The sequence below is a fragment of the Ovis canadensis genome, chromosome 3 (genome assembly GCF_042477335.2).
Source record: "Ovis canadensis isolate MfBH-ARS-UI-01 breed Bighorn chromosome 3, ARS-UI_OviCan_v2, whole genome shotgun sequence".
NCBI classification, from domain to species: Eukaryota; Metazoa; Chordata; class Mammalia; order Artiodactyla; family Bovidae; genus Ovis; species Ovis canadensis.
In genome coordinates this window covers 46,760,431-46,775,338 of record NC_091247.1, presented here as the reverse complement: position 1 = coordinate 46,775,338, position 14,908 = coordinate 46,760,431, and the positions used below count along the sequence as shown (strand labels likewise).

Here is a 14,908-nt window from a genome sequence, read left to right as displayed (position 1 = left end):
AGTCCAAAGGAGACAGAGAGAAGGAAAGAAATAACAGATCACTTAATGATGTATAAAATATAAAAACTAGCACTAAGAAAGGCTGTAGATGTGGGGGAAGAATAAGCGATTCCCACCCAGAAAATTAATCAAATGAAAAACAAGCCACTAAACTCAATGAAACAAAGAATAACAAAAGAAAAACAACAATTTATATCTTTTAAGATATAAAGTGAAACACAGAATCTTTCTTGGCAATCACTGAGCAATGTGAATGTGAAGTCAAGTGGGTCTTAGAAAGCATCACTATGAACAAAGCTAGTGGAGGTGATGGAATTCCAGTTGAGCTATTTCAAATCCTGAAAGATGATCCTATGAAAGTGTTGCACTCAATATGCCAGCAAATATGGAAAACTCAGCACTGGCCTCAGGACTGGAAAAGGTCAGTTCTCATTCCAGTCCCAAAGAAAGGATATGCCAAAGAATGCTCAAACTACTGCACAATTGCACTCATCTCACATGCTAGTAAAGTAATGCTCAAAATTCTCCAAGCCAGGCTTCAGCAATACGTGAACCATGAACTTCCAGATGTTCTAGCTGGTTTTAGAAAAGGCAGAGGAACCAGAGATCAAATTGCCAACATCCGCTGGATCCTCAAAAAAGCAAGAGAGTTCCAGAAAAACATCTATTTCTGCTTTATTGACTATGCCAAAGCCTTTGACTGTGTGGATCACAATCAACTGTGGAAAATTCTGAAAGAGATGGGAATACCAGAACACCTAACCTGCCTCATGAGAAACCCATATGCAGGGCAGGAAGCAACAGTTAGAACCGGACATGGAACAACAGACTGGTTCCAAATAGGAAAAGGAGTACGTCAAGGCTGTATATTGTCACCCTGCTTATTTAACTTCTATGCAGAGTACATCATGAGAAACGCTGGGCTGGAAGAAGCACAAGCTGGAATCAAGATTGCCGGGAGAAATATCAATAACCTCAGATATGCAGATGACACCACCCTTATGGCAGAAAGTAAAGAAGAACTAAAAAGCCTCTTGATGAAAGTGAAAGAGGAGAGTGAAAAAGTTGGCTTAAAGCTCAACATTCAGAAAACGAAGATCATGGCATCCGGTCCCATCACTTCATGGGAAATAGATGGGGAAACAGTGGAAACAGTGTCAGACTTTATTTTTGGGGGCTCCAAAATCACTGCAGATGGTGATTGCAGCCATGAAATTAAAAGACACTTACTCCTTGGAAGGAAAGTTATGAGCAACCTAGATGTATTTTCAACAGCAGAGACATTACTTTGCCGACTAAGGTCCGTCTAGTCAAGACTATGGTTTTTCCTGTGGTCATGTATGGATGTGAGAGTTGGATTGTGTAGAAGGCAGAGCGCCGAAGAATTGATGCTTTTGAACTGTGGTGCTGGAGAAGACTCTTGAGAGTCCCTTGGACTGCAAGGAGATCCAACCAGTCCATTCTGAAGGAGATCAGCCCTGGGGTTTCTTTGGAAGGAATGATGCTAAAGCTGAAACTCCAGTACTTTGGCCACCTCATGAGAAGAGCTGACTCATTGGAAAAGACTTTGATGCTGGGAGGGATTGGGGGCAGGAGGAGAAGGGGACGACCCAGGATGAGATGGCTGGATGGCATCACTGACTCGATGGACGTGAGTCTGAGTGAACTCCAGGAGTTGGTGATGGACAGGGAGACCTGGCGTGCTGCAATTCGTGGGGTTGCAAAGAGTCGGACACGACTGAGCGACTGAACTGAACTGAGCAATTATTTTCATATTTAGAACTACCTCAAGAACTGACATAACTATATTGAGAGGATGGGGAAGGTTAAGTGGGCGAAACCATTATGCATCAGAAAAGTAAGTTCACAAATTATATCTAAATTAATAAAGCAATAGCATTATGATTTTTAATATAAATGAAATATAATTATTATTTCAGAAAATAAGTTAATGTCCAAACCAACATTTTAAAGAGTTGAAAACAGAAACAGGGCTGAGAAGACAGGAGACAATGGACTTTTTTACAGGCCTTTTCCTCCCATTTTATTTTTTAAAGTCTACACATATTGCTTTGTATTTATTTGTATGCTAAAATCATACATTACCTTTGACTACCTGAGCTTATGCTATTTTATTCTCAGTCCTACACCTATTACTACCAGCCTGATAAGACTTTATTACTTAAGTAGAGTTTTGTGCTGCCTATGTGAGTGGAGTACGGTTACACTTAAGAACACACAATGAAAAAAATTTCTAAATGATAACATAAAATGCATGTGTGCTCAGTCACTTCAATCATATCTGACTCTTTGTGACCCTATGGGCTGTAGCCCACCAGGCTTCCTCTGTCCATGGGATTCTCCAGGCAAGAATCCTGGAGTGGGTTACCATTTCTTACTCCAGGGACTCTTCCCAACCCAGGGATCGAACCCATGTCTCCTGCATTACAGGTGGATTCTTTACCCATTGAGCCACTTGGGAAGCCCCCAACATAAAATACGTAGCATTAATTAATATAATAAACATACTAACTACACATTCATGAGGAAGCTATATGTCAAAATCAAATTATTTCAACCTGGATTCCATAATTTGATCTAACAAATATTCCAACAGATCTAACATTTTCCTGGCCTGGTACTGCTAAACATGAGAAAGAACTGTTCATCTATAGTATCCAACCTTAGCAAAAGCTTATTTATGAGCTAATTTCTGAAAAGCACTACTTTGAATAGTGGTCAATATCAATATCCCACTGGCCACATTTCTTAATGCCAAAAGACTAAACTCTTAAATAGTGGAGAATATACATTAACCTATTCAAAAGCAGTAGTATCTAAAAAACATTCTAAAACAGTTTTAAAATAAAAATAAAGTTGATTGAAACAATGAAAATAAGCAATAGCCTCAAATATTTATTAAGTAACAAATGACAAATAAGAAAGGTACAATTTTTAGCCTGAAAATACAAAGAATCACCCCCTAACTAGCACTCAAAATTCTTTCAGGGGAGAAATAAGATTAGAAAGTAGACAAGCAGGAGACAATGAGGAAACTTGAATGGCTACTAAGGCATCGGCAAGATATAATAAGCCTATTTTATAATAGGCTTTAAACAAGTCAAAGAAAAAAAAAATCTAGCAGCAATTCCAACAAGAAGGATTTTGCCTTGTAGGATCAATGCCTTCATCATTAATGACATTTCCTTTCAGATCCATACATGCTCTTTTCCAAATTTATATTCTTAAATTTATTCTAATATTCTCTCCCCGTTCTCTGAGAATTCATTTTATTTCCCATTTCATTCCAGTTTCCCATTCCAAGTGATAAAATAATGATAATCTGTTAAAGTAACATACATAAATAACTTATTAAATCTTACAAAGAAGTGACAGCTATATTACTGTGATGAAGCAATTAAAAATGATGACGAAATAAGGATGACACAGTCATTCTGTTGTGCACCTGAAACTACTACAACATTGTTAACTGATTATATAAAACAGTTTAAAAGAATATTTGATGATATAGACTGACCACAGTTCACATTAAAAAAAATAGATTATAAAAGATACAGTTTTATAATCATATTTTTGTAAAACTTTAAACTTTACTGTTTCCAATCTTACACCAAGGTTATGACAAAAAAATTTAACAGTTGTTAATCTGGTGACAGCATATTTTTCTTTTAATTTTTGATCTTCTGTATTTTCTAAAAAGATTTTCACAGTAAGTATATCCTTTAAACAGGAGCAATATTATAAAATATTAAAGCCTTCGAAATTTATATAAATATTAAACTTTTAACATACTGTGTTTTCAAGTAAACATTCTCTTTCACCTATATCCTGGCCAATCAATGTATCAGAAAAGTGATTCTTCATCATTCATAATCTTATGAAAGTTAACACTTTTCTCCCAGAAAACCTATAAAGAACATTTTGTATGAGATGTCATGGGTCCATTTGTGCACGAAGTTACACTGATGGATCTTCCATAGTCATGAGCCACCAAGTTAAGAATTTCTTTAATAAATTCAGTTCAGTTGCTCAGTCGTGTCCAACTCTTTGCGACGCCACGAATCTCAGCACGCCAGGCCTCCCTGTCCATCACCAGCTCCCGGAGTTCACTCAGACTCACGTCCATCGAGTCGGTGATGCCATCCAGCCATCTCATCCTCGGTCGTCCCCTTCTCCTCCTGCCCCCAATCCCTCCCAGCATCAGAGTCTTTTCCAATGAGTCAACTCTTCGCATGAGGTGGCCAAAGTACTGGAGCTTCAGCTTTAGCATCATTCCTTCCAAAGAACTAACTTTGTCTTATTAGTAGCCAATTATTCCCTATAAGAACCACAATCTTAACCTAAGCAACAATATTTTTTGATGCCCTAGAGAGAAATAGGAGCAGGAAGGGCAGAGCAGGCGAATAGGCAACAACTTTACTATACAGCGCTTCAATCCAACTGCATGTTTCACTGTCACTTCTCTATCAGTATGAACGATTAAAAGCGTAATATTCTACTTTTTGGTACTTTTTACTATCGGCTAAATAACTATCGCTACTTATCAACATGTGAACAGCATTATAAATATGACAAACTGTTTTCCAATTTGACATTTCATTCTTTAGCTTATGCACCCCTTCAACATACATTTCATTTTCTAAAATGTTTTAACAATTTTAATTAAAATAAGTGTTTAATTAAGTTCCTTTGTTTAGATACTGTACTAAGTATCTTGTTTCTTCAACCTCATGAAGACAGTAGTAGCTTTATTATTACTCATTTCACAAGCAAGGAAGTAAGAGTTTACAGAAGTTAGCTAATTTGTCATAATCACCTAGTATACAGCTGATGGAGGACTGGAAGCCACATCTACCTGGCTCCAAGACCACACTCTTAACCACTATATTCCGGAAGAGCATCACATAAAAGGCAGAGTCTCTACAATGAGAGCCACAAATTACTGCCTAAAACTGTACATATCAAAATTTCATTTATATTTTCATTCCCAGTCCACAGACTCCAAGTTAAAGTTTCCTGATACAAGGATTAAGAGTATACATCTAGGATAAATGTGAACTAGGAAAGGACTCATTCAGCTCCACTGATAACTAATGGTGAGGTGTCAAGAAAATGGTAATTCTCTGAATATCATTCTATTTAGTGGCACCCTTATAAATTCTGAAATCAGGAATAAGATTTTATCCCAGTAAGTAACATGTTCCTACCGAGCTGTAGCTGCAATAAATTCAAAATTATGACTCAAATGTATCATTTCTCAGCAAATACTTTAGATTCTTAATGTTAATTTTAAATCATTAGTATTACAAAATATCCAATCATCTATCCTACCCATCATGAAAGGGACAAACAGCAAGCTTAAGTCAAAAGAAACTCAGGTCAATGAGACTCAGCAAAGAGATGCCCAATAATAATGGCACTTATGTTTTAAAATCTACAATCTTTTTGGAACAAATACAAGCATTGCTTCATTGACAAGAGAGAAAGAGAAAACAGAGGATAAAGGGATGTTACTATAAAGCAAATGCTGTTTGAAATTAAACTATTCTGACAAACTCCATGATCAGTCTGTTACCTCATGACATTCACTTATGTTATTACTGTATTTAATGTGTTCATTAATCACTGCACACAATGCTTCAAACATTTTCTTTTCCCAGAAAATTTCAGAAGAGCTAAGAATCTTTAAACATATACGTACATAAGTAAAAGAATTTTTTAGCCATGGCCAGCTAAACTCATGTCGAGGAACAGTAATTTGCAAATCCCTGCTATTCACTGTGGATATATTGACTGCTCTGTACAATTTTATTCTCTCTCTCTCTCTCTCTCTATATATATATATATGAAATTTTAAAATTAACCTAATATACATATTTATTATGGAAGGAACAAATAGAAAGTAGCTTCCAGAATGGTCAAAGCGTCCTCTACTATAATACTGTTTTAAAAGATTAAGTTTGTTATAATCTCTAGCTATGACATAATGATTGTTCAGTGTCTCAAAATAATTATTTTTTACCATTTCAATCATTTCCATGTTTCTAAATAATGACAGAATCATTCTCATATTTTTAACAATTCATGTTTTAAAAACAAAACCATGAATGATCCCAAGAATAACTGGAGAAGATTTAATATTGATAAACTGTGATTTAATGACAAAAGGTGTATAAACCAAAACCCTGAAGAAAAAATTTGATGACAATGTTAATTTAAAATATAACAAGGGGGAATTCCCTGGCAGTCTAGTACTTGAGCTTCCACTGCAGGGGTACAGGTTCAATCCCTGGTCAGGGAACTAAGATTCCATAAGCCCTGCAGCATGGCCTAAATGAATTAATGAAGCTTTTTTTTTAAAAAAGAATATAACTAAAAATTCCCTGGTGATCCAGTGGTTAGAACTCCATGCTTTCACTGCCAAGAGTGAAAGTAAATCCCTGGTTGGGGAACTAAGATAATATAAGCCACGTGGGTGTGACCAAAAAAACAAAATTAAAATATAAAATAAAATACAACTCACAAAGTTAGTCTTCAAAGTACTTAAAGACGCATACCTCTGTGTCCAGGAATTGATATAAGCAAATATTTTGAGAGTATGTTCCTTTCTGAGCTGCAGTCCATCACCACCTTCTATATCAGATACTGAAAGAAAGTAGAAAAAGTAACTTTTAAATTATGAATAAACAATGCTAAATCAATATTAAAGTCAAGAGGGACTTCCCTGGTAGTCCAATGGCTAAGATTCCATGCTCCCACTGCAAGGTACACAGGTTCAATCCCTGGTCAGGGAACTAAGATCCTGCATGCTACACACAGTGGCCAAAAAAAAAAAGCCATACTTAAAAAAAATTAGATTTACAAATATTTCACATAATTTGCTTTTGCTTTCACTAAAGAAAATAGATCTGTTTAATTAATGACTAATATGATGCTTTGTCCCACAAAGTCTCAGAAAAACTCAGTAATTAAAAACATTGAGTACTTCTAAAAGGAGGAATGTAAGTGAGGCTAAAAACTAGCAGAGTCTTATTAAGAAGCAGTTAAACAAATCCCCATACCCTTCACTGCCCTCCCACCCCACACACCTTTGTGTGTGTGCACAAGCACACGCATGCACACACACACACACACGCATGCACGCACGCACGCGCACATACGACCTCCAAAAGTTTCTCTGGAGATGTTGAACCAGAAAGAGAGCTGGGTTTTCAACATTCAGATAGCTGAAAGCCAAGAGTATCATACTGAAAACATTTAATCTCTCTGTACAAGCATTCCCTACTATATAATGTAAACATTGCTATGAATCCTCATATAAAATCTTACAATAAAGAAAATGAGACTAACAATAAAATGTTACAAGCAGACTACTCAAAACCTATGAAACTATAACCAGAGCACTGATAAAAACCAGTAACTAGTCTGATTTAAGCTTTTTAAAAAATACAAGCACAGTTAAATCCATTGGCATTTGTGCTAACTAGTGTCAATCAACATTCTCCAGCTTTAAACCATGAGGTTCATGCTTCATCTTTTGATATCAAAGTGCTTGAGGATATTCAATTCTAACAAAGATCATTTCCAAAAAATTAAAGATCTAATATAATCATTCTCATGAATCTATCCTTTTTTTATGACTTTGCATCTCCACACAGCTCTACAAAGTAGAAAATACAGGGGTTCTTGAAGGCAATAAAGCAATCACATGCACAAGAAGGCATTTTTGAGGAATGTCAGCTTTGTTACTCTTTTTCCATATACTACTAGTGTCTTGTCTTTAATCACAAGAAACCTTGCATGAATTACTATAAAACAATGTGATGGCGGAAAATCTCATATGAACTAGTAAGATGTCCCATTACACTAGTATCTTTCCACTATTTACCAACTGTGTATGGCTTTTAACTTTCATTTGTAAAAATAAAAACCTCTCCCTATTCTTGATCAGACTATATACATTTGACTGTGTGGATCACAATAAACTGTGGAAAATTCTGAAAGAGATGGGTATATCAGACCACCTGACCTGCCTCTTGAGAAATCTGTATGCAGGTCAAGAAGCAAAAGTTAGAACTGGACATGGAACAACAGACTGGTTCCAAATCAGGAAAGGAGTACATCAAGGCTGTATACTGTCATCCTGCTTCCTTAACTTATACGCAGAGTACATCATGAGAAACATTGGACTGGAAGAAACACAAACTGGAATCAAGATTGCCAGGTGAAATATCAATAACCTCAAATATGCAGATGACACCACCCATACGGCAGAAAGTGAAGAAGAACTAAAGAGCCTCTTGATGAAAGTGAAAGAGGAGAGTGAAAAAGTTGGCTTAAAGCTCAACATTCAGAAAACTAAGATCATGGCATCTGGTCCCATCACTTCATGGCAAATAGATGGGTAAACAGTGGAAACAGTACCTGACTTTATTTTGGGGGGCTCCAAAATCACTGCAGATGGTGAGTACACCCATGAAATTAAGATGCCTGCTCCTTGGAAGAAAAGTTATGACCAACCTAGACAGCATATTAAAAAGCAGAGACGTTACTTTGCCAACAAAGGTCCATCTAATCAAAGCTATGGTTTTTCCAGTAGTCATGTAAGGATCTGAGAGTTGGACTATAAAGAAAGCTGAGCGCCAAAGAATTGATGCTTTTGAACTGTGGTGTTGGAGAAGACTCTTCAGAGTCCCTTGGACAGCAAGGAGATCCAACCAGTCCATCCCAAGGGAAATCAGTCTTGAATACTCATTGGAAGGACTGATGTTGAACCTGAAACTCCAATACTTTGGCCACGTGATGCAAAGAACAGACTCACTTGAAAACACTCCTATGCTGGGAAAGACTGAAAGCAGGAGAACGGGACAACAGAGGATGATCAAATGGTTGGATGGCATCACCAATCAATGGACATGAGTTTGAGTAAACTTTGGGAGTTGGTAAGGGACAGGGAAGCCTGGCACACTGCAGCTCATCAGGTTCCAAAAATTAGATACAAATAAACAGAAGTCTCATATCCACAGAACTTTTAACATCATTAAATGTCAACACTGCCCAAAGTGATCTATACAGTCAATACAATCCCAACCAAAATCCCAACAATGCTTTTGCAGAAACAGAAAATTCTACTCTTAAATTTATATAAAATTTCAAAGGATCCCAAATAACCAAAACAATTTTGTAAAACAAGAACAAAGATGGAAGGCTCAAATCTCATGATTTCAAAACAAAGTACACAAATAAAAAACCACAATGAGCTAGCCCTTCACACCCATTAAGATGGCTACTACTGGGCTTCCCTGGTGCTACTGCTGCTAAGTCACTTCAGTCGTGTCCGACTGTGCAACCCCATAGACAGCAGCCTACCAGGCTCCTCCGTCCATGGGATCTTCCAGACAAGAGTACTAGAGTGGGTTGCCATTGCCTTCCCCACTTCCCTGGTGGCTTAGTGGTAAAGAACCGTCTCACAATGCAGGAGACACAGGTTTGATCCCTGGTCCAAGAAGACCCCACATCAATCTCTGGTCCAGGAAGATCCCATATGCCACAGAGCAACTAAGCCCGTGCACCACAACTACTGAGCCTGTGCTCTAGAGCCTGGGAGCCACGACTACTGAGCCCAAGTGCTGCAACTACTGAAGCCCACGCATCCTAGAGTTCATGCTCTTCAACAAGAGAAGCCACTGCAATGGGAAGCCCATGCATGCCCACTGGAGAGTAGCCTCTGCTCGCCACCAGAGAAAAGCCAAGAGCAACGAAGACCCAGCACAACCATTGAGTAATTTTTTTTGAAAGACAGCTACTATTAAAATATAAAATAACAGATATAGATGAGGATGTGGAGAAACCGAAACCCTTAAGCAATGCTGGTGGGAATACTAAACGGTGCGGCCACTATGGAAAAGCATACAGTACTTCCTCAAAAGATTTCAGAAAGAATTACCATGCGATTCAGCAATTCCACTTCTGGGTATATATGAAAGAATTGAAAACTGAACCTCGAAGAGGTATTTGTACACCTATGTTTCTATCAGCATTATTCACAATAGGCAAGAGATAGAAGTAACCCAAATGTACACAAACAGATGAATAAGCAAAAGGTCCTGCATACATACAGAGGAATGCTATTTAGCCTTAAAAAGGATGAAAATCCCATCACATGCTACAACATGAATGAGCCTTGAAGACATCATGCTAAGTAAATAAGCCAGGCACAGAAAGACAAAATACTGTTGATTCTACTTATAAAAGATCCCGAGTAATCAAATCCACCAAAAACAAAGTAGAATGGTGGTTGTTAGTAGGAGATGGAAGTGAGAAATTGTTTAATGGGTATAGCGTTTCAGTTTTCAAGATGAAAGAGTTCTGAGGATCTGTTGCATAACAATGTGAATATTCTTAACACTAAATCATACACTTAGAAATGGTTCAGTTCAGTTGCTCAGTCGTGTCAGACTCTTTGTGACCCCACGAGTCACAGCACGCCAGGCCTCCCTGTCCATCGCCAACTCCCGGAGTTCACTCAGACTCACATCCATCGAGTCCGTGATGCCATCCAGTCATCTCATCCTCTGTCGTCCCCTTTTCCTCCTGCCCCCAATCCCTCCCAGCATCAGAGTCGTTTCCAGTGAGTCAACTCTTCGCATGAGGTGGCCAAAGTACTGGACTTTCAGCTTTAGCATCATTCCTTCCAAAGAAATCCCAGGACTGATCTCCTTTAGAATGGACTGGTTGGATCTCCTTGCAGTCCAAGGGACTCTCAAGAGTCTTCTCCAACACCACAGTTCAAAGGCATCAATTCTTCAGCACTCAGCCTTCTTCACAGTAAGATGAAATAAACAAGTTCCTACTGTACAGCACAGGGAACTCTATTCAATATCTTGGAATAACCCATCATGAAAAAATATATATATATAAACAAGTCACTTTGCTGTACACCAGGAGCTAACACATTATAAATGAAGTGCACTCCAATTTTTTTTTTAATAGCTAAGATGAGAAAATTTGTTATGTGTTTTCTACAATAAAAAAAGAAAACAGAGAAGCCCAAACTTCAGTTTAAAAGAAGCCACTGATCTTTACCAAAGATCCATTAAAGTCCAGAATATAATAAATATAGGAAAGAAGGAAGGCAACTTTAAGAAATCCTTCTGCCATTTCCTACAGAAGAGAAACTGTATTTCAACTCTCAGGGGACAACCACCCAGACAGCTAAGAGGGACTGATGGATTGTCACACAGATCTAAAGAACACCAAAAATAATAGCCCAAGAGAAAAGATCAAAGTGAAATTCGAAACATTAAGGCTGGGTAATCAGATATCCCTCAAAAGCAAGAAAGTTCAGTAACTGAAAGAAATGTACCCAACTGACACAATGTGTGAGGTAGCAAGACAGAAATAAGGTGAAAAGTAAATGGTTCTCATCACTTAAGATTTAAATAGAAAATGCTCGTGAAAACTTCAAGACCACAAATGGACATTATGATAATATGATGGCAAGCAGAATCCCAAAGGGAAACATAGGAGGACAGGAGGCATTAACCCACAAATCTAGTAAGAAACCATTAGTAGATATGACCAAGATCCTACCCCAAGCAAAGGGTAAATATTCCCATACACCATCTCACAATTATCAGATGAAAAACTTCATGACCACTATCAGCCAAAAGTGCTGAACACAACCTCATATACTTCTTACAAGCCATTAAGAAGGGTACAAAAGTCCCCTACATATGAACCTTCAAGTTGCAAACATTCAAAGATGTGAACATGTGTTTGCATGCCCAGTCACCCAAATTAATTCACGTGCCTCACATATAATGACATGCAAGCATCCTCTACAAGTGGTTGTCCTTGTGTACTTTATTATACATACAGTACTGTATAGAATACAGTAGTACTCTACCATCTCTCATCTCCTCTCCCTCCCACAGTCAGCAACTCTTTCTATTCACTCAATGCCAGCCCCTGTGTACCAGCTGTTGTACTATATACTACTGTACTCTTCAAGGTATGATGAAGTGAAGTGAAGTTGCTCAGTTGTGTCCGACTCTTTGCGACCCCTTGGACTGTAGCCTACCAGGCTCCCCTGTTCATGGGATTTTCCAGGCAATAGTACTAGAGTGGACTGCCATTTCCTTCTCCAGCAGATCTTCCCATCTAGGGATCAAACCTGGGTCTCCCACATTGTAGACAGACACTTTACCATCTGAGCCACCACTGTACTTGAAATTAAAATTTAAAACATTAAAAATGTTTTAGTTTTTGTCTTGTATGTATTATTTCTGTGAAAAGAGTCAAATCTATTATAATACAGTACTATATATATGTTGGAGAAGACTCTTGCGAGTCCCTTGGACTATAAGGAGATCCAACCAGTCCATTCTAAAGGAGATCAGTCCTGGGTGTTCACTGGAAGGACTGATGCTAAAGCTGAAACTCCAGTACTTTGGCCACCTCATGAGAAGAGTTGACTCATTGGAAAAGACTCTGATGCTGGGAGGGATTGGGGGCAGGAGAAGTGGATGACAGAGGATGAGACGGATGGACTCGATGGACATGAGTTTGAGTGAACTCCAGGAATTGGTGATGGACAGGGAGGCCTTGCGTGCTGCAATTCATAGGGTTGCAAAGAGTCGGACACAACTGAGCGACTGAACTGAACTGATATAGCTGATTGTATTAGTTGGGTACCTAGGCTAACTTCATTGGACTTAAAAACACACTCTTGGAATGAAACTCATTTGTATGTAGGAGACAGCATACTCTCAGCAAAGTCCCAAAAGAATGGTACATGCAAGAAGCTAGGCCCTATCCAGAACCCTAGCCAGCACCAAGGTTAGCCACAGAGACCTACGCAGGTGAGTAAAATGGTTAAAATAAGTATAAACAACCCAGGAGACCAGAACCAGCTAGCACACCTAGCCTGAGTTATTCCTTGGGTATACAGAACTTACAACTAATGATCATTTTAAAACTTGGAATAATACATATTCACCGATCTTTAGACATAGGACCTTTTCTTAGGATTTTGGTTCAATGACTGGAGTTCTGCATCTTTTATTTCAAAAGAATAAAAGCAGTACACTGGCTGTCATTTCCATTTCAGCTATTACAGTAATTTAAACACTTAATTTGCAAAGCAGTCTAAATATAGAATACTTTCTACACTTTTAAAACATTTCCCAACCTATTTGAACAATACCTAGTTCAAGAGAACTTTTTTAGTACAACTCATCATCACTAACTCTTTCCAACTTTTTTTTCTTAACCTAACAAGCAGGAAATGGAAACAAAGTCTTGGAAAGGATTCAGAAAATAAAAGAAATAACTGAAAGATAGGAATTAGTAAAAAGGGAAGCAAGAAGGACAGTAGAAAAGGAATAAGAAGGAGGAGTGATGACAAAGAGGCTCACAGGGGATGGAATCCTAGTCAGAAGGATCATCATGTGCAAAGGAAAAGACAATCAAGAGAAACATTATGTACTAGATAACAGCTCAACAAAGGGATGTGAAGATAAAGCTGTTGAGGCAGCTAATATATTATCTAAGGCTTGATTCACTAAATAATGTAACAAGATGCTATTAGAAAATTCTATCAACAATCATAAGTCAAATTCTTTAAAACTGGTTGCCTTCAAGGTAAAGTGTTATCTACTTGACAGAGTTACAAACACATTTAAAAGACCATTCAAGGGGCCAATTAAGTGAATACAAGCCAATTAAAGAAAGGTACTACATAGTTATGAACTTGGATGAACTACTGACAAAATTTACCTTTTAATAAGTGTATTATTCTTTTGCATGTATTGGAAATTTCCCAAAGAAAATTTTAGTAAAATCTTCATAGAAAAAAACTACATAGAGTAACACCACCACAGACTGAAAGGCAGACTTCTGACCAAAAGAAAAAGCTGTTCTTTAAAACATTAAAACAATATTAAAATAATGGTTAATCTACCATTTTACACCCAAGTAAGCCTCAATCTAGAATTTGATACCAAGGGTAGACCTCAAGAGGAAGGGTGAAACAAAACTTTGGACAAATGTATTATATGTTTATCATTGATAGGTCATGAATAGAAAAATCAAATTTTAAAAAATATTAAGAGGTACTTTCAAAGTGGGGGAAAAGGGAAAAAAGGAAAAGAATCTAAGAGCAAAAACCAAAAAAAAAAAAAATTCCCAAAAAAGGAAATAAGCAAATGGGTAAATCTAACTAAGCAAACTCATGAAAAATTAACAAATACTTATGACAGACTTTTCTTGATTTACAATGTGATTATATAACTATAAACCCACTGTAAGTTGAAAATGCCATAAATTGGGAAAAGTCACTTATTACATCTAATCTACCAAGCATCATAGCTTAGCCTCACCTACCTTAAATATGCTCAGAACACTTATATTAGCCTGATTAGCTGGGCAAAATCATCTAACACAAAGCCTGTTTTACAGTAAACTGCTGAACCTCTCATGCAATTTACTTAATACTGTATTTAAAGTTAAAATCAGAGTGAATCTACGGGTACAAAATGGTAAGTTTATCAGCTGTTTACCCTCAAGACTGCAAAGTTGACTGGGAGCAAGGTTGACTGCAAGCTATGGGGCTTACTGTTGCTGTCCATCCTCATACAAGAGTATCATACCCATATTGCTAGCCCAGGAAAAGACCAAAATTCAAAGTACAGTTTCCACCAAATGTACATCACTTTCTCACCATCACAAAGTTGCAAGTCAGGTACTATCTGTAGTTTGGGAGTCTTTAAAGTCAACTGAAATACTAGATAACATAGAAGATGGCAGTGGCATTTTTAAACTGTTCTGAATTGATACATCTGAGCACATAAAAAGTTTAATTATAGATAAAAACAACAAAAAGCAA

At 37.5% G+C, this 14,908-nt stretch overlaps 1 protein-coding gene across 4 annotated transcripts in view; it reads right to left on the bottom strand.

Annotated features, from left to right (window-relative positions):
• Positions 1-14,908, bottom strand: part of USP34 (ubiquitin specific peptidase 34) — a 230,772-nt gene that overhangs the window by 185,499 nt on the left and 30,365 nt on the right. For all 4 annotated transcript variants that reach the window (XM_069580354.1, XM_069580356.1, XM_069580355.1 and 1 more), the window contains exon 2: positions 6,579-6,666. In XM_069580354.1, the coding sequence (XP_069436455.1) occupies positions 6,579-6,666 (88 nt within the window). The remainder of the gene's footprint in view (positions 1-6,578; positions 6,667-14,908) is intronic.